Below are 27,058 nucleotides of genomic sequence, written 5' to 3'. Positions count from 1 at the left end.
CATCTCAAGTCATGATCGTCGGATATATGTTCATCATTCATCTGGGATACGTGAAAACAGGTGTAAATGCTATTTTCATCAGAAATGGTGTTAAAAAATAAGCCTACCCTGCTAAAACCTCTTCACACCCTCCAGTACCGCACAGATAGTGTCACTGGTTTCATGTACATAATCCCCTCTCTATGCAGTGTGAGAGGGAATAAAACAAGAGGGTCGAAATAGTCTGCAGCAGTTCCCCAGAAGAATCTGCCTTTTATGTATCATTCTGTCTTCGCAAATAGTAAATGATGTCAGAATAAAAACACTTTCTGGGCCTCTTTATTGCTTATTCTCTAACTGAGTATATTCTATATTCTCAATTCAGGGTGGTGTGCCTTTATGAATGCAGATAACAGCCTGTGTCTGTTTTATTGCTTGGTGAGAGGTGTGCCCATGGCACTGTAGGGTGTGCAGTGTAATCATGTGAGTGCAGGGTAGTGAAGTGCCCTTGATAGTGCAGGGGGAGCAGTGTGCACATGTAGTTGCTGTATGGGAGGTGTACCTGGGAGAGGGTGTGGTGAGCAAGGAAAACTGTCAGTTCAGCAGAAACCGTGTGACTCTGTGAGGAATGTGCATGTATAAGTCCTGTGTAAGTAGTGTGCCTGTGAGTGCAGGGTACATGCATGCATGGTGAGAGGTGTGCCCATGTCACTGTAGGATGTTCAGTGTGCTCATGTGAGTGCAGGGTAGCGACGTGCACTTGAGAGTGCAGGGGAAGCAGTGTGAACATGTGGGTGCAGCATGGGAGGTGTACCTGTGTGTGATGGGGGATGGGAGGAGGTATGCCTGTGTGACTGTGTGGTGAGCAAGGAAAGCTGCTAGTTCAGGGCAAATTGTGTGTTTGTGTGAGGAGTGCCCATTTATAAGTGCTGGGTGAGAAGTGTGCCTGTAAGTGCACAGTGCAGGGTACAAACCATGCCTGGTGAGAGGTCTGCTATAGGAGGGTAGGGTGCAGCACAATAAAGCAGGCCTATTGGAATTGTCAATGATTGATTTTGAGGCTGCCTCGTCTAGTCTCTACCTTTAGGTCTATCTAGAAAGCACTTTATCCCTCTCATTCCTTCAAAATGTTTTTATCTATCAGCCCGCACCCACATTTACATATTCATGGATCCATCCCCTATCAGCGATTTGCACTTAGGCTCCTCCACCCACCTTGCCAGCCGTTCAAGCCACCTGCTGCTGCACTCCTCAAACAGCCGTCCTTCCGGCCGCATCACTATTCTTACATGTATCCCTCCGCCACAGTGAGCATGTATGGCTCTGTGCTGTCTGTGTGTATGGGCATCATTGTGTGTGTCCTGGATGTAGAATGCGCGCCTGCTCGACTGTGTGCGCTATGTTTGCACAGATCCGACATACATTTTTAAAACCACTTTTTTTAAGCAATGGCTTTGATAAGGTCAGGCCAACTCTTTTGTTCTTAAACTTTTTAAATCCACAGTTAATATGTTATAATATATCAATGTCTCCTTTTGGGGATTATAAGGCGCTACGATAGAGGTTACTCCCAGTTGTATGGTATGCCTTAAAATGTATTTATGTCTTTTTATCTTGATGGATTCTTTTACGTACTTGTATGATTTTATTGTAAAATCTAATACAAGTTTTTTATGATGATGGTGACTGTGAGTTGTCTGTGTGTGCAGCAAACAAACCCATATTGTACTACGATAACACAACCCTTACACAATATTCAGACCTTTTGTCTTCCTCAAAGCTTCTTTATAGCTGTAGCTACCTAGATGGTGCACTTTACTTTATAGAAAATGACGTTATGTATTTTTCTGTTATTAGGTCTTCGGGACCAGCCAGAAATCTCTCTCCCTCAAGGAGTGATGGAGGGTGAAACGGTGACGGTGAAGTGCACGGCGCCCGGGAGGTGCTCCGGCACCGCCCCGAAGATTACCTGGAGCTCCGAGTCACAGTTCGAATATTATGACATATTTGATGATACTCATAATCCAGATGGTACCAGAACCTATACATCTGCTATCACTTTCACTGCCTTGAGGGGCCATAACAAGAACCGTCTGTCTTGCTTCGTGTATTTCCCAGCCGTGGGGGCATCCAGTAACAGAGACGTCACGTTGAATGTTGGATGTAAGTGCAGCTTTTATCCACTCTCACAGAATAACACGTCCATGACATGTCAATGAGATAAAAGTACCACTAGCTTCCTGGCCGGTTTCAGCCACAGTGCTTTGTGCCAACATAGGCGTGATGTAGTCTGAAAACGAGCAACAGGTAAGTGTAATACTTAGATAGCTGCAGTGTTTTCGAAGACAGTTTTTTTATCAACTCCAGGACACGTGCTTTTTACATCTACATTAAATACCAAATTTGGCAAATCTTTAAAAAAAAAAAAATAGCTGACGAATAATGCTGTAAAGTAGGATTTGATAGAAAAACAAAAACAATTTTATTTAGAGCATTTTCCATTACCTCCTCGACTCGTCCTCATGCCAGTAAGACAGGTGCATCTAGTGCGTTCGAGACACCACGTGACCTAGCAAAAATGTTGCAAATCATCGTTTTGATTGGATTATTTGTGTGTTTCCACTGCTACGAGCTAGGGAGATGCAATAGTTGCTGGGCTCTAAGAAAAATGCTCCATATCTCCTGCATCATTGAATCCATGACCCCAGGAGAGCTTTATTTAAAAAAAATATGTTCGTGACAATTACTATTGATCATCTGCGTTGTGTATATTAATAATGAATACATTGGATTATGGCTATTGATTCCATTGGTTTTAGTCATCCACTAAGGCATGTGGCTGATCTATTAATATGGTAACTGTTTGACAAGGGCGTAGGTCTGCTTTATATATGCTGCTGTTGTCACCCTTGACACTCCCGAGGCGCTGGAGACAAGGTAGGTCGCCGCGAGATTATCGCCAGGATGATTACGCTGTAATACAGTGTGGCTCTGTAGATGCCCTCCAGGAGGAACAAACGTAACCCTAATAGGGTCAACCTCGTTAGGTTTCTAAAGCCAGCCTAACCAGGTTCTTATGGTATATTATTAGGATTACCACACCACTTGGATCACATTCACTACACTTATGGTTCCAAGCTTTGTGCAGTTTAAATTTTCCTATTTTTTGGTCCTGAAGAATTGCCACGGATCATTTACTGACAACCATAGGCAAGAAACGTGTCAACCCCACGATATTAGGAAGCCACCAGAGATCATTGCCTCCATCGGTGACGCACACATTTTTAACCAGACAGGTGAACCCACGGAAATAAAAGTCTTTAGTCTTGAGCTATTGCCTGATCCTTTTTAGTCACCTACACTCACTACCCCAACATTGACTTGTTACACATCTACATGTAGGGCCCTTCACAGGCACTTCACATACAGCTTTGGAAAAAGATCTCCGGCAAAGAGCCCGCTAGAGGGTGCCCGACGTTGCAGCACCAGCTCGATGAGGAGCAAAAGCCCTATGATGAAGCATGACACTTGTGAGAGTGTGCGAGTGCTCTAATTCCAAAAATGAACCACCCCTCTGTTTCCATCTAACCTGGCTTGTAAGAATCTCTTAGAAACTTCCTTTGCCTTTATTAACCCCCATAGGAACTGCTTACCGATTAGCTTACTGGTGTTCGTTTGGAGCATGTATGCTGGACCTGAATGCGCTCTTGGTCCCTCCTTGTTGTAATTGCACCTTGACAAAAACATTAGGTCTGAATGTTATATATTAATGTTCTAATCTCTTGACAAAGCCTGCCGGCCTGTCGTATTTCAAATTACAAGTTCTTGTATTATTGCATCTAATAATAATGCATTTATTATGCATGATTAACATAAACCTTTGTATATACAAAACATTGTGCATATCCATAAATAATAAATTAGAAAAAGCCTTAAAATATAGATCGAGACAGTTTGCAGACAGTGTGGGCATTGGTATCGGGAGTGTAAAGTTCAAACAACGAGCTGAGGTAAGTGCACGAAGCTGCTAAGCCTTGCAGCCCTAAAGTTTGCAGCCATCCTTCTCACATCTACTTTCCATATTTCTTGTGGGAATGAAAAAAGAGATGAGTAATCTTTACTAAGCAAAGTATCCCAAATGTATTTAAGCCAGGTAATTTCTCCTCCTCTGTAGCAGGTTAAGCAGTCTTTGATAACCTCTTTGTTGAGCTGGGCATGTTCATTACACCTTATCGAGACCTGGAATATCAGCGAAACAAGTTTTCATATGATCCCCGACATACTTCAGGCTCATTTCCTGATCGGTAGAGTAGGGACTAGACATCTGGATCCACAATAACCTCCTGCAGACCCTGGTCTCCTCAAGTCGCAGAGCATCCCTGTAGCCCCAAATACCTGTTCCATGAGCCAAAACTGGGATATATTTCCTTTTATATATTTCAAGCAGTGGAAATATTGTTTTTTCCCCCAGTTTTGAAGCAGACTTAAAGATGGACCCTACTGCCTGGCAAAATCGAAAAACTACAATGTGAAAAGGCAACCCCACAATATGTAAACTGGGTTACCGTTCATCCCTTAATGCTCACTGAGGAACCCAGATTGCTCCCTGCTGCGGCGTCCCTCCTTCTGTGTCTGAGAGTCATTTGCCCTTAGGGCCTACCGACTGGAAACTCATCACTGTCAGTACACTGGTCTGTTGGGTGTCCTTGCACTACCTGCTAGCCCTACCCCTTCCCCTCTTCTTCCTGCCACGATTGCTGAGCCCCACTCACATTCCTTACAGATGGGGCACAGTGATCCCAAACAACGCCCACTCTCTTTTGGTGAGACCAAGACCCCCATCATGGAGAAGATGAAGGCATCTGGGAGTTCCCCCTCGGGCCCTTGGGTACAGATGCTGCACCGCTGGAGGACGCTGACCTGAAAGCCGGCTTTAAGTCAATAGATGCATGCTTGGATACACTTGCGGCTCGCCTAGAGGGTATGCATAACAACTTGAGCAGCATGAGACGTGGATCAATAACATGGAGCAACAAATATCTAACCTTGAAGATGCTGGCCCCAAGGCTGCCAAATGACTTGAAAAGGGCGAGAGATTCCTTAAGACAGTGGCTTCTAAAGCCGAAGATTCAGAGGCGCAATCACGCCAAAACAATATCCACATTGCCTGTATAGCAGAAGACACTGACACTGGCCACATGAACATTGACATGGAGCATCTACTTGAGGATCTCTTTGGCAGGGAGGCATTCTCATCGGCATTTGTGGTTGAGAGGACGTACAGCCGCATGGCTCCACACCTGGTACCTGGCATGCCACCACGTGTGAACATCTCCAAGCTTCTCAATTATCATGATCGGGACACTGTTCTTTGCCTTGCCCGCCATAAGGGGAGTATTCAACACCAGGGCATGACTCTGTCTTTTTTCCTGATTTCACCCCAATCATACAAGAAGCATGCCACAGGTTTACTGATATTAAGCACAAGCTCCAGAAATGTAATGTGAGTTACACCATGTTGTACCCGGCGCGGCTGCACATCCAGATCAATGTCAAAGTCCATATTTTCAGCCTGCCTGCTGAGGCCATGAGCTTCTGGAGGCAACATCATGGTGGATCTGGATCTTTGAGTGGCTGTGGGGTGTCTGCTTCCCCCGCTGGACCCCGCAGACCCGTGATATTGTTTCTTCCTATTATCCCCCTTTCCATACTACTGTGGACGCTCTGCTTCACCTGCCTATTTGTCACTGTAATGCCCCTTCATTACATAACTGTATTACGCTGGAACTTTCTCTACTGCCATCGTCCATATTTTATTCTGATAGGGCTGTTCATTTTCCCATCAAAATTATGGACAATTGGTGGTCTCCTCTGAGTGTTGCCTCCCCCTAAGGAGTACTTCAATTGTTTGCTTTTCTTGTTTGTTGATTGGTATATGATGGTATTCACAAGATACAGGTTATTTGTTATCCGATGTGAGTGGGGGGAATGGGTAATATGTTTATTCTGGGCTATTGCTGTTTGCTATAATTTCTTACAGGGTATTGATTACGCAACCTGCTGTGGATCTTGCACTATCCCTACATTTGCATTTTTGTTCATCGTTTATTTTGGTTAGATGATACCACCAGCAATGGGATCTTGGATGTCAACATTACGATGTATGACCTGGGACGTAAGGGGACTGACTAATCCCCTGAGGGGCAACAGGTGTTGTGCTACCTGTCAAAACATTCAATCCAGGTGGCTTTCCTACAAGAAACCCACTGTGATCCACATTCCTCCAATCGTTTTTGCATCACACTGGGGGGATCATCTTTTTTTGTGAACCACAGCACATTTTTCAGGGAAATGGGTCTTCTAATTCACAAGGTGGTTTGTTTGAGAGTGTGTGAGAGCATCGCTGACCCTGAGGGTTTACTTGCTGGAAATCTTGCCGCCACATCTCTCTTTCCGGTCAGTGTCTATGCCCTTAACGTAGATTTGCCAGAATTATTTTGGAACATTTCCGTACATATCCCCCGGTTACATGCAGACACTATACTAATGGGGGGTGATTTTAACCTTACACTCTGCCCAACAGTGGGCTCGACATGCACTGGTTATGTGACCAAACTTGCTCCGTGCAAGCACTCTCGTCCCTCTTGCAGACCTTTCTGAGGCTTGGCGCTCTTGCTACTCTTCAACAAAAGGCTACACTTTCTCCTCTGCTCCTCATGGGTCGTGGTCACGCTTTGACTACTGGTACCTCACCTGGTACATTACTTTCAGCTATTGAAATTGAGCATCTTCCCCGAACCTTGTTGGACCACTCTCTGGTACTCCTGACCCTTCAGTTTCCCAACACTGCGGATTGGGTGCGTCGTTGAACTTCCCTGCAAAGTAGAAGTTAGGGATGACATAGTTGAGTACTTTTAACTTAACGCTGGCACTGTGCTACATGAATCTACACTTTGAGAAGCTTTTAAAACTTATATGAGATGGATATGCATCATCAAACACTCGTGGGCACTCGGCTCTATAAGCCAGGAGCTAGCGACCCTTGAGACTGCACTGAAGGATCTTGATGCAAGGACCCAAACGGATTACCCCCATCCAATGCTGCACTGCCGCACTACGTTGCTCCAGGACTTTCAAGACCTCGCAAGACACGAGGTGAATTATCTGGGCAAATACGCATAGGTGCAATTTTACGATGAGGGCGAGAGACCTGGCTGAACACTGGCTCGGCTTCTACCCTCCTCCCATATCAAGCTTCTTTTATCATGCATCTCCAGCTGCACTATGGTTCCTCTGTTGAAAACAGCAAGGACGTGTCTGCTGCTTTCCTCGCCTAGTATACTCACTTTTACACGTCCCGCTGCTCTACCGCTGATGACACACTTGCTGACTACCCGGTGGAGGTGGCCATGGTCTGGATAGAGGAGAGGTGCAGCAGGTTCTTGCCTCACCTAGCTCCAGTGATAAAGTCTCACAGGCCATCGATGATCTGAGTGACATCCACACCCCCAGTATAGATGGTTTTACAGGTATTTTGGGGGGAAAACTTATAAACCCTAATTGATCTCCCACCTGAAAGAAGTCTATGTGGAATCTCTAGAAAACTGAATCCGTCCCCCCACAATGCGCAAAGGGATGATTACCCTCCTACTTAAACCTGGCAAGTCACCACATAACTGCTCTTCCTACAGGCTTCTGTCCCTGTTAAATCATGACTTTAAAGTATTGGCCAAAATCCTAGCCACCCATCTTTCCCTACTTATGGACAGTATCATTACCCCATTACAATCTGGATTGGTTCCACATTGCTCCACATCGGTTAACCACCAAACCATCTTTGCCATTCCTTAATCAAATACATCATGATCTTCCCACTGCAGCCATTCCACTAGACGCTAAAAAGGCATTTGTTTCATTTGACTGGCCGTTTTTGCACCCCACATTACCAAAACTAGGGGTTCCAAAGGGATTTCGGTACCTCGTTTGACTTTTGTATACTGCCCCACTCACTATGGGTGAATGGAGTGAATGGAGCCTTAACCGAGCAGTTCACACTCTCTCTCAAGGTACCAGGCAGGGATGTCCCCTGTCGCCCCTACTATTAATCATTGCAATAGACCCCTTTGTGTGTCATTTTTAGAAGCGACACCTGACGCATGGTTTGCGGTTCCACCGTGGCCCTCTTCTGGCTTCCTTATACGCAGACAATGTGATGTTGTTTGTAGGGGACCCCCAACTCTAATCTCTCTCCTCTTCTCCCTGATGTGGTCTGCTTTGGGGCTTTTTAGGACTCCCCATTAACTGGACTAAATAGCAAGTCTTTCCCTTGACTAAGGGCACTGTTCTTTGACCTCTTGAGTTCCCCTTGCGATGGTGCACTTACCCCCCCCAGGTATTTGGGTATCTTCCTCCACCATAGCAGCGATGAGGTTGTCCGTCTCAACTATGGACCCGTGCTTGATAGATTATCCTGGCAAATTGATCATTGGATTAAGCTCCCCTCATCCATCGCTGGCAGAATTGCCATCATTAAAATTATGGTCCTACCCCGGTTTTTTATACTTATTCATCAATATTCCAATAGCTTTGACAACCAGTTTCTTTGACTCACTTCGCAGTATGCTCACTAGACTGGTTTGGGCCAGTAGTAAACCAAGAATAGGCTGGCAGACATTAACTATGTGATACGGACAAGGGGTCCCTTATTTTTAATCTCTACTACCTAGTTGCACAGGAACATTTTGCATACCATTGGTACCATCCTGATGCTTGATTGCAATACATGAAGATTGAGTGGACTAATGCTCATCCTTATCCCCTATCCACTATTATGCCACAAGACTCTACCCAGGACTCCCTCTGAAATACAGACGCTCCTGACCACATGTTGGGCCAGGACAAAAGGTAGCTCTACCTTGGCTTTGATCGCCTGTACTTTCCACACATTCCGCTTCCCGACGATCCCTGGCTTCCAATGACAACGGAGGCAATGGTTAAGCGGACTTTGGCCGTGAGACAGCTTCACAAACTGGGTGACCTTTTCATGGATGCCAGGCTGTGTACTGTAACCTCTCTGTTGGATGGGAATGGTGTGTCATATATGGACAGATTTCTTCCACATAAACTTCACAATACCATTCGCTCCATACTCCCATCTTCCTCCATAAAGCCTTTGGATTTTCCAACGCTCACCATGAGCATTATGTTCCCAAGTAGTGCCCACTTGATTTCCTGGTTATATCACTCATGGCTATTGCTAAGGCCGGCGGTGGGAGAGGGATCTGGGTTGCCTGCTACCGGACACTACCTGGCTCTATTGTTGTGAACAGACACTTTTTGTATCCAACAATCACCAACATAAATTACTACACTTTAAATACTTACACAGGGCATGTGCTACCTCTCACCTCATAGCCAAAATTGACTCCACAAAATCCCACTGCTGCTCTAGATGTGCAACGAAGCATGCCGACTTCTCACATCTGGCATAAAACTGTGCCCCAATACTACCATATTGGGAGGAATTTTTTTTGCTACTATCACGGATGATTGAATTAGAACTTGTCCCAACACCTCTGTTGGCATTGTTGGACTATGTTAAGCAATTACCTGCAGGAGTTTGGCGATTTGTCGCTATCGCTCTATTATTGGCCTGCGGCAGGTATCTTTACAAAGGGCAGCACCACTGTCCTGACAACGAGGGCATGGCTCTGGGACTTAATGTAATACAATTCCATGAGCGATACCTGTGCTACTCTACAGCCACCAATCTCCAGGCCTAAAAACATATGGCAACCGTTGCGGGACAACTTGTTGCTTCATCCTGAAGAGGGAGAGGGGGCCAGCCGGGGCTGATGTTTACCTTACAGGGTTCCATGTGACTGTAACCATGCAATCACTGATGCTCCTGCTGATACCTTCATTGAATTCCTGTTGCCATGTCCTTCTTATTTGGACACCTTACCTGCTGCATTCTCCTTATTACGATTACATCTCTGTCCTCCTCTCCATTTCTCCCCGTTTCAATGTACTTTTCAATTGGTGTCATTTGTATTATTTATTTCCTTTTTTTCTCACCTTAAGCTCTCTAATGTAAACTCTGTATTTTTGATACACATGCTGGTGACTACTTCCTGTAGTCATTAACCCTGTATTTGTTTTTTTCAATTTTTCTTCTTCCTTTGTTTCTGCTGTTGTAAAACTCTATAAATAAAGTTTAAAAGAACAAAACTCTATATTATTCTAGTAAAGGACCATATATACTCAGTTTGGTTCAGGCTCTTTGTTTGAGGGGCTTATAGTTAGAGCATCCACAACCTCTTTTAACAAGAAGGAAATATTAAAAGGATAATTAGGAAATCTTATGTTAGGGGCTTTATCGAACGGGGATTAGGCTCCTTTTGTTGACATATTAGATAAAATATTGGAATATACTTCTTGCCAAAATGCTCTGGTATCTTTGGGCTTACCACATGTTATCAAGGTATCCCATGCTTCTTTCTGCAGGTCTAACTTCCTTTTTTCACTGCCAGTTGTTTAATCACTTCTGCAAGAGGCTACATCTTCCCTTTCACTGGGAACTTCTACCAGTTGCATCCAATCATGCTCCCTCACTCCTATTAGAGAACCTCACTGTTTTTAATAATAGAGACCTTGTCATCAGACTCAAAGACCCAAAACAATCAACAATAGCGGCGGGGTAATGAATAATGTAGAAATAACCATTTACCACCGTCAGGTGGGCAAAGAGTAACTGTAAAAGAATACTGCCCATATACACCTGTATCTAGATTGGCCTAAGCCCCTTATTTACTATTTGTACTCTGTTCCAGATCCACCTGCTGCACCAGTGATTATCCAGTATGAAGCAGAAGGTAAGGTACAGGCATGGTTCTTTGTTTGCTAAACACTGTATAATACCTATTTTTTGTTCTTAAATTGAGCAACATTATTCATAATTTCAAACTGTTTTTCAATTGTTAGATCAAAAGTTAAAGGTACAATTATTTCCAACTGTCTATAGAATATGAAGACATCCTTTGCACACAATTATATGAAGCCGGACACAACACAAGACCTCTGACTATAGAACCCTTATTATACATTACCCAGAGGAGGGTGCAATATTTATTGCACTCAAAGAAATCCAACAACACAGTGGTTGGAATTGATCAGGTGCGTTAAAAAGCACCTTTTACAAATTTTACCCCAATAGGGGAGTAAAATGTGGATTATGGTGCATACCTCATTTCCTGGCAATTACCAACCCTTTTTCCTTATTCAGTTCTAGCAGGCTGGACTTGGTGAAATTTAAAAGGGCTAGGGGATGTACCGCATCCACTCCTGAGTGGGATAAGTTCACCATCACTAGGTTGCTCAATTGTTGCAGGATAGGGATTCGAATTTTCTGAGAAATAATTAAGGGCCTAAGGCCTGTCCTTGTTAGTTTCTCAATTGACAGATATCTCTGCCTTAGCCTATTTATAAATCCAGGTATATTTTTATAATATGCTACTGATCAACATGTGAGCTCTTTTGCAGATATCATACTACTCAATACATAATTGGTGCACTGTTAGTGGGACAAAATTCAGCAATGTGTTCTGCGTATTTGCACAATAGATGTGGGAAAGACAATGCCCATTTTATATTAAATCATGACTGAATAAGATGTTAAACTTATTAAATACTACAGAGTGCTTAATGGTGAAGCATTTAGTGGTCTTTTTGCTTCAATTTACATAGCTTCATCGCTATGTCAAATCTACCATGTTTGGGTTTCACCTTTCTAGATGTTGTGTCCTGTTTTCATCACTGTGGGCCATATTATCAAGGAACGGCGATAACATTATCGCCGCTTTAGCGGCAGGAAACTACCGCTAAAGCGGCGATGATGGGCTTGATAAAATGCCGCAGAGAATTCCAATAGAAGCCCATGTTCTAGTGTGAACCTGGGCTTCTATTGGAATTCACAATAATGTTATTGCCATTCCTTGATAATATGACCCTATGTCTCCTGGGTTGGTGATCTGCACCATTGACCCTATGCAGTATCTACAAAAAAAGAGGCATGTGCTTCCTCGTGTGTTACCTCCAAGTTTAAACTTCCTGCCGTCTTACATTGTTAATCATGTTTGTAGAAGCAACCGATATCCTTTCTCAGTGCAAGGAGAGCTTTTCTACATGGTGCCCTGATTGACCAAGATCTATCACTACTTGAAAACATACCCCTGCTTGGTGAAAATGTCAAATGCTTAAAAGGCAGGTTTCTTAGTGATAAATAGTGATTCTCAAATGTGTAACCTGGATTGTAATGGGATTTCTCATTCCAGGTCTAAGCACACCTTCAGAAAATTACCCTAAAAAAAAAAAAAAACCTCTCGGTGATGTGGACCTGCTGAAATTCAATATCAAAAGTACTGGCAAGGCTTGATGACAGGCTGATAGCAACAATAACTAGTGTGGTGATTATAATACACAAGCCTCTCTAGGAAGAGGCGCCATTAACAGAAAACATTACTTTGTAAAATAGATTACAGTAATGATTCAAACTATGAATCAAAACTCCATGGGGCATATTAACAAGGGCATTATCTCCACTTTTTTGGCTTTAAAAGCCAAAAAAGCGGAGATAATCTTTTCGCCCTATTTACAAGAGGGTGTTAACATGCATTAGTGCACGTTAGAACCCTTTTACCCGATGCCTCCCTTTGCATCTCTAATGAGATGCAAAGTGGGCGTCACTGGGCAGTACAACCTTGCAAATATCGCTGATGTGCACATCGCGATATTTGCAAGGCTGCCCCAGCTTTTAAGCAGACGTTAGTTTTTGGAGAAAACCGCTGTTTTCGCCAAAAACTAACGTCTGCTAAAATGCAGACTTACCTATCCCTAACATTGGGGGTAGATTATGCTGATAGGACCACAGGGTCGTATCAGCAAAGTTATCGCGGTTTGAAGGGAACATCGCTGGAAAACCGGCGATGTTCCCTGCAAAACATCGATTTCCCTGCTATCGCTGGAATTTTTATCGCCCTGGAGAAACGCGTTGTTAATAAGGCGCTAACAGGGCGATAAATTCCGGAGATAGACGGCGATAAATAAAAAAGCGCTAAGCGTGCTTTGCATTATTTATCGCCGTCCCTTGGTGATATGCACCTATATTACTAAAACGATGTAATCAAAACATTGATAGAACAACTCTGAGCTGCAAAACAAAATAACATAGATGTGGACTGAAAAATTAATTCCAGCCCTGTGCAGACTAGAACAAATCTACTCTTCGTATGTCCAGAAACATCTCCGAAGGCTATGTGAAATTTCAGAAATAATCAGGCCCTGATTGAATCAACGAATGTAGGGACATATTATCAAGCGGCAGCGATAATTATTGCTTGCCGCTCTTAGCGAGAGATTTATTATCGCCGGCTATCGCTGGAAATTATCGCCATGCTAGCGCTGTATTAACAACGCATAGCGCAATGGCGATACATTTCCAGCGATAGCGGTGTTTTCCATGGAACATCGCTGGTTTTCCAGCGATGTTCCATGGAAAACGGCGATAACCTTGCTGATACGACCCTGTGGTCGTATCTGCATAATCCACCCCCAATGGTAAGTATAGCTAAGTCAGGATTTTAGCAGACGTTAGTTTTTGGCGAAAACCGCGGTTTTCGTCAAAAACTAACGTCTGCTACTGAGGGCCACCTTGTAAATACCGCGATGGCCCATTAACGATATTTTACAATGTAGTTTTACGTGGTACGCCTACCTTGCATCTCATTAGCGATGCAAGGCTAGGTGGAAAGAAGCCGGGCGCTAAGGCAAGGAAATACGCGCTAGCGTGTCCTTGCTAATAGAGCGGTAAAATTATCGCTGCTTTTCACCCGAAAACTGACTCTAAAGCGGCGATAATATTATCGCGGTCCCTTGATGATATGCCCCGTAGTGAATATAGATCCCTTAAACTGCACATTCTGATGCAGCTTTACTAACACTTCGCGCTGGGTATGTGCTACTTTCGCACAAAGAGTTGTGGTAATTACTTACACAAATCAGGATTTTCATTGGAAAGTTGGCCAAAGTTACGCATTTGACACATTTATGCACATATCAAGTGTTTGAATTGTACCGCACACATACAAATGGGACAAGTATTAAAGCATAGTTTATTTACTAAAAGACTCCCCTTCCAGTACAAACCTATGCTTGTCAGCACACACTGACTGATGAACTGTGGTGCAAGAGTGTGTGCATTGGAAGCTCAGAAAAGGTTCAAGAGTTTTTGGATACCAAGACCGATCATATTACCTTTTGTCCTGCTCAGTACTCCCTTGATAAAACCAAGGTGGGATATCTTATTAGCTGTCTCACTGGGGACGCTCTCTTGGTCCATCTATTGGTCTCTGACCCAGCTCTTGAAAACTATACCCAATTCTTGGAATAATTTCGGAAGGTGTTTTGCGGGCCTAATAGGGAATATATAGCAGAAGAAGCCTAGTACGATATACAGTAAGGTTCCCAAGAAGTAATGGCTTATGTAACTCTCTTTAGGTGACTGGCAACAGAAACACAATTGGTTGAGTGACCTCTTCTTATCTTGTTCCGACGTGGGCTGAGAGAAGAAATTTAGGATGACCTGGACCACGTCTCACTTCCTACCACCTTAAGTGAAGTTATAGAAACAGACTAATATTGGAACTCTCAAATAATTTAAGATTTACTCTGTTTTTCTAAATTGGTGCTGCCGATAATCCAAATGCTCTCATTGGTGTGATTAGTGGAGCACTAAACTCCCAGATTGAAAGTTTGACACCACAGTTGACCTCTTTCTAAGTTGTACTTAGTTTCTGATTGGCTATTTTTCTCATTCCTCCAAATGTATGTTTTCTCCACCTCCTTTTTGCCTATAATGGAGATAGAGCTACTCAACGTTGATAACCTCAGCTGTGCTGAGCTGAAGGAAAGGTGCAAGGAAAGGGGGATAAATGCAGGCAAGGGAGCCAAAAAGGTGTACATCCAGATAGGCATACAAAACAGTGATGGATGGAATGCTTAAATTAATCTCAGCCACTGGAAATACTTGAGCCGTATCCCAATGCATTGTTACTTTGCACATCATGCGGCCTCAGTTTGGACCGAGCTATATGAAAATTAGCCTCAACCCTGCTCCAGTAGGAACAGTCAAGTAAGATCCTCCCTGAACTGGAGCACAAGGAAGCCAGGACCAGCTTCGCCCTAGTTATGGGCTCATCAGCTGGGCATACCCGTGCCAGGTAGGAAGATACAGTAAGTATACAAAACAGTGATGGATGGAATGCTTGAATTAATCTCAGACTGGAAAACCCTCGGTCTGCATCCCAATCCATCATTATTTTGCGCACCATGCCACCTCAGTTTGGTTCCAACTCAGTTCAGTCAAGCCTGAACTGCCAAGCCAGGTTCTCCCTGAATGGGAACACAAGCAAAGCAGGACTGGTTTCTCCCTAGTTATGGGCTCATCAGCCGGGGACAGCTTGGTTCCAGTGGCACAGTGTGCGAGGGACCCACATCTGGTCATACTCGTTCCCTTTGTCTACTTCTTTTGTGTCCTCACTCATTCTCTTGGTTTTGGGATCAGAGGTGTCCATCTCTAGTAACACTATTTTAGCTACGTCAAACCCTAGCTTACCCAAAGAGGTTACCCACAACTTGAGTAACCTCACCATGACCAACAGGTTCAGGGAGCCTAGCTTGCAATTTGACATGGGGTCAGACCACCATGCCAAGGACAATGCAGCAGTAAAGGCTAATGTCCAGCAGAGGCCACTGACACCTGCCAGTGACCAGAACCACACCTTTAGCTCATCACTGACAGGTGAAGGTGCTGTTTTAGAGTGGGGGTTACTACATTCTGTAGCAAACACCCTCCTTCCACTCTCTCTTCTGTTAGCTGAGGAGCCACCATCTCATGCTTAACTGCTGCTTGACAATACAGGACATCTTGTGGGTTAGGTAGGGCTTCACCAGGGCCAACTTTGGAGTTCTCTTTTACTGGTGTAGAACCTCCCTGGCTCACTGTAACTTAGGTTAAAAGTTGTCCAACTTTCCTACACTTTCTCTTTTTCTATTCTGTTGGAGCCTACTTGCACTATCTACAAGTTAAGCACCTCGCAAATCCTTGGGTGAGGACTTGCACTGGACCTGTGCCTCACTTTGGCTCGGACCAACCTCTGGGTGGTCATTTCCAAGGAGACAGTCACAGGGGAGGTCTGTACAGACTACCACCCTTTTCCAACTTGGGTACCCAGCTATCCTTCGGGGTACTAAAGCAAAAGGTCTAACAGTAACCTCCCCTGGGAAAGCCCTTACTCTTCTGGTCTCACCTAGGATGTACTGGTTGAAGAATACTAGCCTGCCATGCACAATAGTGTGACTGGAATAGATGTCTCTCAGGGCAGTGGTTGGGATTCCATTCACCAGTAGGTGGTGGAAGTGTCTGCTTCCCTCTCCAATTCACCTTTTGGTCCCACTTTCTAGTTAAAAGCTACACGGACTTCCTCACCCACAAGGGCTACATTGGCAACCTCTGGGGGTACACTAGTAGGTTTGTTTTTGGGACAGGAAGAGTCCTTGGCTTGGTTCCCTGGCTGTTTCCAGTTAAGGCATCAAACTTATTTGGGGTCCCAGTTCTTACCATGGTTCTCACTTTTGTTTTGTGAAGTGTCTTGGGGCCAACACTCCTGGTCAGGATTTTGGGGGCCTACAGAGTAATCCTTTTTTTGTATTTAAAGGGCTTCAAACCCCCTTTCTTTTGGCCACCCTATCCAAGATCTGTCGTCGACACTCTTGTTTTTACCCAATGATCAGCCTTCTTCGCCAACTTTTGAAGAAAGACCGGCCCGAGGTCTACCAGGTATTAATGCAACAGGTACTCCAAAGATCTTCTTTCACAAACAAATTATACAGCCCGTCATAGTCCTGCACATGCCTTCTTTTCAATCAACCACCTAGTGTCTTTACTGAAAAATCTACAAAATCAACCCAGGACTGACTTTGGGTTTTTTGAGTCCCCTGAACTTGATCCTATACTCTTCAGTGGTGAGTCCAAAGCCCTCAATCAGGGTGCCGTTCATGTGGTCATAGGACTCAGCATCTGCCTCCTTCAGTGTCAAGAATCTTTTCCTGCACTTACTAGGGAACAGTTCAGAAAGTAGAGAGCCCCAATACCTCTGGTTAAGCATCCTCATACTACAGGCTCTCTCGAAAGATGTGAACCATTTGGTAATATCATCACCCTCTGCATATTTTGGGACAATCCTTTTGGAGATTATAGGGTCAAAGATTTTCTCTCTATCTCTAGGTATTAAATTGCGGCCACCATTCCTGGGTGCTAAACTTATGATTGCCCTTTCCCTTTATATGGCCAGTATCCATACTTTAGAGCTATTCTGCGGGCCAGTCTTTCAAGAAGATTTTAAGAATTTAGAGAGAAAGAAGAAGAAACAAAATTGAGCAATTGAGAAAAATGTAATTTTAACAAAAGGCAAGTTTTGGATTTACTCGTGTAGTCACTTATTGGCCAAGTGGTATCAGCAAATGCAAAGTCGTCCCCCCCCCATTGATTCACCATTGTAGAAAGTGGCTCTCTATACAGTGCACTAAAAAGAAGTACTCTATGTAGAGAGTCCAGTGAGTCCCCAATTGGCTTACAGAGGCTAAAGTATATAAAACTAATGCTCTCTCTCTTTTGTTGTAGTGCAGGCGAGCAGTTGGGCTTATCAGAGGATAGTACTAAGCATTTGTTGTACTCACAGAGGCAATAAATGAGAAACACACTCAAAGAATAAATCTGAGACCGAATTAGAAAAATAACACTTCTATTTATATACTTGGCAAAACCAAGAACTTCTTTCAAAAGTAAATATTGTTTGCGCTCAAAATTTTCACAGGTAAGTACAACGCCTAAACCTGTGCGCTTTTACGCACAATGCAATCCAATGGGAGCAAAAGTCAGAGACACATAAAGGTGCATAAAGGTAGATACAGTCCGTTTTGGGGGTTCACCTTCAGGGTTAGGAGTTGTAGTGCGGGAAGGTCCAAAGTACTACTACCAGTTCTTTGGGAACTGCCTGGATTTTACCGGGATCAGGGTGCTGGTGAGGTTGTAGCTAGGCGCGCTACAGTGAAAGGGGGGTGCATCTGGAAACAGGCTGCACAGATGGATTTGGGAGAAGTCTGAGAGCTTCCAAATGGGGACTTAGGTTGCATGAGGTCTTGGAGCAAGGGGGCAAAGCTGGTTCTTCGGTACCTGGGCTAGGTGGCTTGGGTGCAGAGTGGTTAGGGTATTATGCTGGTGCGCAAAGATACTCCTTGCGAACAGCTGACGGGACAAAATCAGGACAGCTGGCTCACTCACAAAGTGGGTTTCAGTGATGCCGAAGTCCCTCAATGGCTGCTCGGTTGTGGTGCAGTGGGAATCCGGACTGGAATCTTATGGTTGGTGTTTGGTGCAGGGAGTGTGGTACCCAGGTGGTTGGTGCTGCACGGCTCCAGTTGGTCCTGGTGCCTGTCACATCTGGAGCGGAGACAGATCTGACCTTCCAGAGCATGAGAACCTTCTCCTGGTTGTCTGTGGTGTTGGTCGTACCGGGGAGATGTAAAGCAGTGGACTGGATTCTGCTTGTCAGTTCCTGGGCACTGCAGGGGAGTAGCTACTCTACTCCAAGGGAAATTGTAGGCAATTTTGGAAGTGCACACAGGCTACCAAAGGCTTTGGTAATTCTCCAGATTGCAGGATGAGTCACTCGTTTCGTGATTTTTCTAGAGAGTTGCCTGTAGGCAGGGCTTCACACCAAACATTCCCAGCTCTTCTGCTGTTCTCGTCAGGCAGTGCCTCTTTGTCCTTCTTTTCTTGAGCTGTTGAATCTGAGCTCTTGGGTTCTGGGGTGCCACCTAAATACTCAATTTAGGGGTGTTATAGGGATGTGACAGGTAGTAGCCAATAGACCGTGGGCACAACCCTGACCCTACAATACTTTTCCTGCCCAATTCAAGATGTGGGAATCTGAAAAGTGGGTTCTGGGGTGCCACCTAAATACTCAATTTAGGGGTGTTATAGGGGAGTGACAGGTAGTAGCCAATAGACCGTGGGCACAACCCTGACCCTACAATACTATTCCTGCCCAATTCAAGATGTGGGAATCTGAAAAGTGGGGTCCACATCAGCTAGGGTTGTGTCAGCTGAAGGTGGTCACACTACCTAATCTTACACATTTTCTCTCCTGACTTACAGCCAAAAAGTGATCTATCTATCTCTCTCGCTCTCTCTCTCTCTCTCTCTCTCTCTCTCTCTCTCTCTCTCTCTGGGGTGTAAGCGTCTGCATGGGTTGGTGAGTAGCTGCATGAATGTGTATATCGGTTATTGTTTGGTTACATGAGTATTTGTATGGGTGCCTCAGTGTGTGTGTGAGTGGGAGGAATGTGACTCTGCAGAGATATGTGAGTGGTTTATTCACTGGGAGTATGGGTTCAAGACTGTATGAGGAAACAGCTGTATGGGTGGGTGAGTGAATGTATGGGTGTGTTGGTGAGTGAATGGATGTGTTAGTGGTAAATGCGAGTAACTACATATGTAAAATACAGTATATGTGAGTGATGGTGTATTTAAGTAACTATATGTGAGAGTAAGTGATTGTGAGAGTGGCTTTATGGATGAGTGTGTACTTGTATCAGTGATTATATAAGAGAGTAAGTATGCGTTAGTATCTGTATGAATAAGTGAGGTGGTGTGTGTATAACTGTATAGGTCAGTAAATGGGAGTGTGATTGATTCATTGCATGATTGACTACGTGTGTGAGTAACTTTGGATGAGTGGTGGTGTGTGAGTGTCTGTATAGCTGTATGAGTGCGTATCATAGGGTTGTATTGATGAGTGACTGCATTTATAAGTGCATGCATGGGTGAATGACTGGATGTGTGTATAGACCTACAAATCAGTCAGTATCTATGTAGTAACTGCTATTGGTGTGTGTATGGTTTCTAAAACGGTAGTCTATATTTTAGAGTGGGTGTATCAAAGGTTACATTAGGGTGTGAGGAGGTGTATCAGATTTTCACGTGGATGATGTAATCAGTGATGTAATCAGTGATATCATTTGAGATGTCATCAGTGATATCATCAGTGATGTCACTGACCATGTCATGAATGATGTAATATGTGATGTCATCAGCAGTGCATTGCGGGGGCGCAAGTTATAGTTAGCTGAACTAACTATAACGGCAGAATTTCTATGGTTTTGTATGAGTGAAATGTCCAACTAACTATAACGTCCCTGAAACCTATGGTATTTTTCAGTGAATTTTAAAGGTTTTTTAAATGCTAATTTGTAACTATAACGTCCCTGAAACCTATGGTTTTTTCAGTGATTTCAAAGGTTTTTTAAGTGCTAATTTGTAATTATTTTCTTCTTTAAACCTATAGTTTTTTCAGTGATTTTAAATTATCACTTCATTGTCAACCTAGTGAAAACAGCCCATATCCCCAGTTTTCCAGCAATAGCTTCCCCCCCCAAAAACATTTGTCACAAATGAGAACAACAACTAACGGTAATAATATACAGTGTAGACGTCCTTGTGCAAAAATTAACACAAAAGCACCAGTTCTCGATATTTTCAACGAGCAGCCAAATCTGGGGTGCGATCAAAAAACAGGGAATAAGCCACGTTTGCAGTAGGTATCTAACATCTGCATTTTACTGGTGTAAACCAGGACGACTACCTACAATGTGAAAGGGATCGCAGCCCAGAATCACATCTGAAGCGCAACATATGTCATAGAGTTATTGATCACGCAGCTCAAACACACATGAAGGCCACAACACTCACTGCAACCAGCCTCAGGATGTCCCTCCCCCGGACCACCCCCTCTCCCTACTACCACCGAGGCAGCGCAGAACAGGACAGCATACCTTCCAAAAACGGCATGGTCTCTCAGCCACACAATCCTTGAAAGTTGGCAGATATGGCAAGCAAATATGTGTGAAGGATGCAACTCATCCATCAATAATAATAATGCACACAATAGCAAGTGTAGCGGTGATGTGCTGGACAGACCTCACTATACAGATCATAAACCTCTCCATCAGTACATATACTGCTGGTGCTTGTAGTGTTGTGCAAAATAGATGCAACCATGTTACCTCAGACAGTGGGGAAGATCTCGGTCATGTACTTGTGTCGTCGTCCCCTGTAAGCGGAAGCGCAGTGGGCTGGTCCAACGTACGCCACTCCAGCGTAGGAGTATGAATAAATAAGCCGGGGCTCTGGACATGGTTCACTTGTGAACTGTGAAGACCAACGAGTGTGCCAAAGCGGCGGACCTCACCCTGCCACGAAACTGCCACCATGACCGTGGGTCTCCTCGACACAGGCCCCCTGCGAACCCAGTGACACAGCACCGCAGACTTATGTCTATACAGACTACTGCCTTCCATCTACCCTGCGGACAGCAGGCATCACAATTCAGATGGAGTAGCGATTGCAGATGACGCAGTCCAGTACGCAAGATACATTGCTCCCACTGCGGCCCTCTCGACCACGCATCATCGCAAGGTGCGCACATGCTGAGCGCCAAAGGTACCACTACCACAAGTCATCGCCACGTGGTCTTACTGAGGTAGAATTGAATAGACAAAAGACATTGCTTGAGTGCGCGCCCCCCGGGCCATGCATCATTGCATGGTATGTACACGCTGAGCGCCAAGGGTACTACCAACTCAGTGCACCATAAGTCATCGCCACGTGGCCTTATTGAGGCAGAATTCAATAGACAAAAGACATTGGTCCGAGTGCGGCCCCCTCGTACCATGCATCATCGCAGAGTACGTACACGCTGAGCGCCAAAGGTACTACTAACTCAGTGTATCATAAGGCATCGCCACGTGGCCTTATTGAGGCAGAATTCAATAGACAAAACACATTGGTCCGAGTGCGGACCTCCCGGACCACGCATCATTGCAGGGTACGTACACGCTAGGCCTGGGCAAAAATTTAGTTCCGTTCGCGGAAATTGCGATAATTTGACATTTTCGCGTTCCGCGGAGAGCGCGAAAATGTCAAAATTTCCGGTTTCCGCAGCTTGGCGATAATTTGTTTCTTGCTCGTGCTGTAAAATAATACATTCTCGCACGCGCGCGATCGCCTTACCTGAATCCCTGAGTTTGCCGACAAGTTTTCTTGATCCGGTCGCGTTCTCCATGAGATGTTGTATTGTTTTTAGCCATTTGTGCTGTCTGGCGACAGTTCGCGCCCGCAGTGACGTCATGCGTCGCGCGATCATGTCTTGCTTCTCGCGATCATGCACCGCGAGACAACTCAAAACAAGATGGCCGCGCCCGCAAGCAACCACATGGGTAAGTTGGCGACCCGCAACCATGCAGAAAATCTCGCGAACATGCGGGAAAAAAACTTCGGCATTTTTGCGATATTTCCGCTTGTTTGCGATAATTTTAAACATTTTCGCGATAATTTGCGAAAGTTAATTTCGCAAATTCCGCCCACCCCTAGTACACGCTGAGCGCCAAAGGTACTACTAACTCAGTGCACCATAAGTCATCACAAGGAAGAGTGAACAGTTTTATGTCAACAGTGAGGCATACTATCATTCGAAAATCACCCAAAAATACTTATAATATAAAAAGAACAGAAGAATCAAAGTACATTAATAATTACAATCCGGTAATTTTGAAGATGTGGAATGCAAATTTGGACAGACAATATGTTGCAGATAACTCAATTGCTGTTCCTCGCATGCTATCCAAATAGAAGTCCATACCTGGAAAACATATGTCTATATGAAATACTGCAACATTTTAGTTTTAAAAAAAAAGTTACAGAAAAAATAAATGAAGGGAAATATGCTGTAAATGGATCTGATGGATGTTTCATAAAGTATTCCAAAGGAAATTTGATTACTTTGATTAATCACAGGAAATAAGTTGTGATACTCCAGATAAGAGAGAGTTTTTCTGTTTTTCTCTTGCAACTTTTCAAACCTTGGCGGACTGAAATGGAATTACATGGAGATTTTGACTGCTATGAAGACTCTTTCAATGCATGTAAAGACATTGCTACCAGTGCGGCCCACACGGACTACGCATCATCGCAGGGTGCGCACACGTTGAGTGCTTCAGATGCCACTAACTCACTGCACCACAAGTCATCGCCACGTGGACTTATTTAGGCAGAATTCAGTAGGCAAAAGACATTTCTCCCAGTGCAGCCCGCTCGGACGACGCATCATCACAGGGTGCGCACACGCTCGTTGCTTCAGGTGCCACTAACTCAGTGCACCACTTATCTTTGCTGGCTGCACACACGCTGAATTGCCAATAACTGTGCAATCTCTACTGAACGCCACGTGGCTATGAGACCTTGCTGACCGCTGCTTCTGGCCTACACTGTGGTCACCACAGCTCATAATTAAAATTGAGTGTTTATTCATTAATCACAGAGTCCTGTAGGCAACTAACTACAATGTCTTTGAAACCTAAATAATATCCTTTTAGTATCCTTACTTCAAGAACTTTTTTTATATCAATTATAGCTTTAGTGCAATCACAAATTTCATGAATTTCAGAGTCCAGTAGGCAACTAACTATAACGTCCCCGAAACCTACACATTTTGACAATGTATTCCATACATATTTCATCTTTTGTTACCTACACTGCGGTCGGCAGAGCTCACAATTTACATTGAGACATGATTTATTAATTGCAGACAGAATTGTACTCTACGTCCTCGGATTTTCTCAAGAGGAAGTGACAAAAAGCATTCCTCGATGTCTGTGCTGACTATTGCCTTCCATCTACATTGCGGATAATAGGGCTCACAATTCACATCGAGTCGCAATTGCAGATGGCGCAGTCCAGTAGGCAAGAGACATTGCACCCAGTGCGGCCAACCCAGACCATGTATCATCGCTGGCTGCTCAGACGCTAAATGCTTCCGATGCCCCTATCTCAGTGCAGCACAACTCATGCACCCTTTCTCATACAATATTTTGTGTATAATTTCTCATCTGCTGTCCTACCTCAGTGTATCACTAGTCATGAACCCTTTACGATAGAATCTTTTCTGTGTGATTTCATATCTGGTACCCGTCCCTTACTGCAGCACAAATCATTGACCCTTTATGATTGAATCTTTGTGTCTGATCCAATGATTACTGTTGTACTTGTTGCCAGCACCAACCATTCCCGGAGGGTTGACTTACAATCACCCCACACGCATCGACCACAGACCTCACTGGACATGTGACCCTGGTAATAAATATGAGTCGAGCGCATGTGCCCGTACCCAGTTCCACTATCTATCTGTGTCTGTGTGTTCATTATGTATGCAACATGCTGCCCCTAGACCCTACCACATTACTTAGTGCTCTGAACAGCATATGCAACCATCTTACCTTTGACAGTGGGGGAAAACTTTAGTTATGTAACTTTGTCTTGGTTATTGTACAAGTACGTACGTAGAGACTACTTCATTAGAATACTGCAAGCAGAGTGTATAGTGAATTTATAAGTGCGTGAGGATCATCGCAGTGATTGTATAAGTACATATGTTGATGCAGCCTAACTCCAACAATGAGCTTTTCTCTAATTGGCTGCCCTCCATGTGTCAAAAACTGAAACTTCAACTTTCATGGCCCTGTATTGCTACAGCAGCAACACTCCACTGAATGTGCAATAAACATTCATATCCATACAGATGTCTCATATCCACAATGTTTCTTGTTTGGAACTATGGATGAATATAGGGTCAGTAATTCCCCGTACCTTCCATGTTGGCCATATTGTGGGACTTGGCTCACAGAGTGACACTTTGGTTTTGTAACCCGGGTGACAGCAGCACTCCAACACGGACACCCGCATCCAGTGTTGTCTGATTCTTTAAACTTTCTATAGCCCAAACACAACCAAAAAGTAGCCCAATATTGGTACTTTAGGGAAGGAGGGACAGGGACAGCATCAAGCAGGCGGTGAATGCATTGGAATTGATGTTGCAGCAGTATGCCAAGTAAATATTTGTCTAATAAAGCGCTTTAACATACTACTTTGCTGGAGTGGTGTATATATCTTTATAATCTGGCTACTAGCAGAAACCAAAATTGTAAAACACAACCAGAAAAATATAGCCCAATTGTGCGTGATCTATCCCAATCTGGCAACACTGATGCCAAAGCCACTCGCTCACAGCTGGTATACACCCACACCACACCCATCCAGCAGAGGCGTCACAGGATACGTGACCCTACTAATATAAAAGAACGGGCGCACGTGTACTACGACATTTTAGAGTTTAGAATTCCTAGTCTCACTTCTCACTGAGTTAGTAGCACCGCAAGCACTGAGCGGGTGTACAACCTGCGATGATGATTGGTGCACTAGTATGTCCTCTGCCATGGCCATATCAAGACTCAGTCCCCAATGTGAGACCTATTACCTTCCAGAACAGATTTGTATGATGTGGAGTGTGCCGTGATCATGAAAAGGTGAGCAGTGAGGCCTGGGTGCACAGCGGCGGGCAGATACCTCTGGGTGGCGGGAGTGCATGGGGTGCAGCAGCCTGCATGTAGAAAAGCTGCACAGCGATGTAGGCGTACGCAGTCATATATACCCTGCCATTAGCCTTTCTTATTGCATTTTGAACAAGTTTTCCAATAGCAGGACAGTTTTTACAGTCAACCAAATGTCTGTCGCTCCTACATCTGTAGCAAAGTAGTTGAGTATTTCATTTTTTTATACTTTGTACCCTTAAATTTACCATCAAATTTTGAAAAACTTTCGTTTCTCTGTTTTTTTTTTAAAGAGGTAAGGTGTGTTGGGAGCATCGAAGCATGCAGACACGAGCGTGACTTTCCTCTCACAGCTCGTGGCTGCCTCGCATCGCTTTGGGAATGTTATGTTTTGAATGTGAGAAGGTTGAAAGGTAGAATTTAACGGGGGTTCAGTCATTCTTGCTCTAAACGTGCTGCTTACAAAACATGTTCTGAAGATTAAACCACATCAAGAGAATTACCATCTCTGTCTTTTCATTCCTGCATACTGGTCTTTCCTACAATTACTAATTATGTACTATCTTTCAGATGTGGGAGCTTGAGGGTGCACTTTGTCCCGGCACGTGGTTGGAGACACACTGGTGACACAAAGGTGAGCTGCGAAGATTTTCTCCAGTGTCACTCTCTCACTCTTTCTCTCTCTCTCTTCCTCTCTCCTTTGATGGACGCATGACACACAATCTTATCTTGCTTTTTATCTAACAGACTCTAATTCACAAATTGACGCCCCCCCAACACCACCAGAGCTAAACACGTGTAGAACCTGCGATGATGTGTGGCCATCCTAGCAATCAACACCCATTCTGAATTGTGAGCTCATTTGAACGCGTGTACTGAGGCTGAGGAGGTTCCTTCGGCAGTGGTCGACTCTCTTCCTCACGTCGGTGGCGAAAGGTGAACAGAGAGGCTTGTTTGCGCAGCAGCAGACATTCACCTCCCGCCAGTGGAGTGAATGGGGTGCAGCAGCCTGGATGCGCAGAAGCAGCTCCGGATAGTGGGAGTGCATGGGGTGCAGCAGCATGGGTACACAGCGACTGTTATATACCTCTGGCAGTGCAAGTGTATGGGCTACAGCAGACTGGGGACCATAATATCAAGAACAGCGATAACATCACCACTTTAGAGGCAGGAAACTGCCGCTAAAGCGGCGATAAGTGGCTTGTTAATATGCCCTTGGGAATTCCCATAGAAGCCCAGGTTCTGGTGTGAACGACATCAAACCTGGGCTTATATGGGAATTCACAAGGGCATAATATCAAGCCCCTTATCGCCACTTTTGCGGCAGTTTCCTGCCACTAAAGCGGCGATAATGTTATCGCCGTTCTTGATAATATGGCCCTGAGTACGCAGCGGCTGTTAGACACCTCTGAGCAGTGGAACTGGATGGGATGAGGCAGCCTGGGTGCGCAGAGCCAAAACAGAGAATTATGCGTGTGCACTTGTATATAGTCTAAAATTACTAATTCTATACTATCTTTCA

The 27,058-nt window shown here is 44.4% G+C and overlaps 1 protein-coding gene across 7 annotated transcripts in view; it reads left to right on the top strand.

Moving 5' to 3' along the window:
- Positions 1-27,058, top strand: part of LOC146809005 (sialic acid-binding Ig-like lectin 13) — a 550,981-nt gene that overhangs the window by 227,888 nt on the left and 296,035 nt on the right. For all 7 annotated transcript variants that reach the window (XM_085615789.1, XM_085615786.1, XM_085615790.1 and 4 more), the window contains 2 exons: positions 1,837-2,142; positions 10,812-10,853. In XM_085615789.1, coding sequence (XP_085471915.1) covers positions 1,837-2,142; positions 10,812-10,853 — 348 coding nt within the window. The remainder of the gene's footprint in view (positions 1-1,836; positions 2,143-10,811; positions 10,854-27,058) is intronic.

The sequence above is a fragment of the Triturus cristatus genome, chromosome 7, assembly GCF_964204655.1.
Source record: "Triturus cristatus chromosome 7, aTriCri1.1, whole genome shotgun sequence".
Taxonomy (NCBI): Eukaryota; Metazoa; Chordata; class Amphibia; order Caudata; family Salamandridae; genus Triturus; species Triturus cristatus.
Note: the sequence above shows the minus strand (reverse complement) of the source record. Positions and strands in the feature narration are given on the sequence as shown.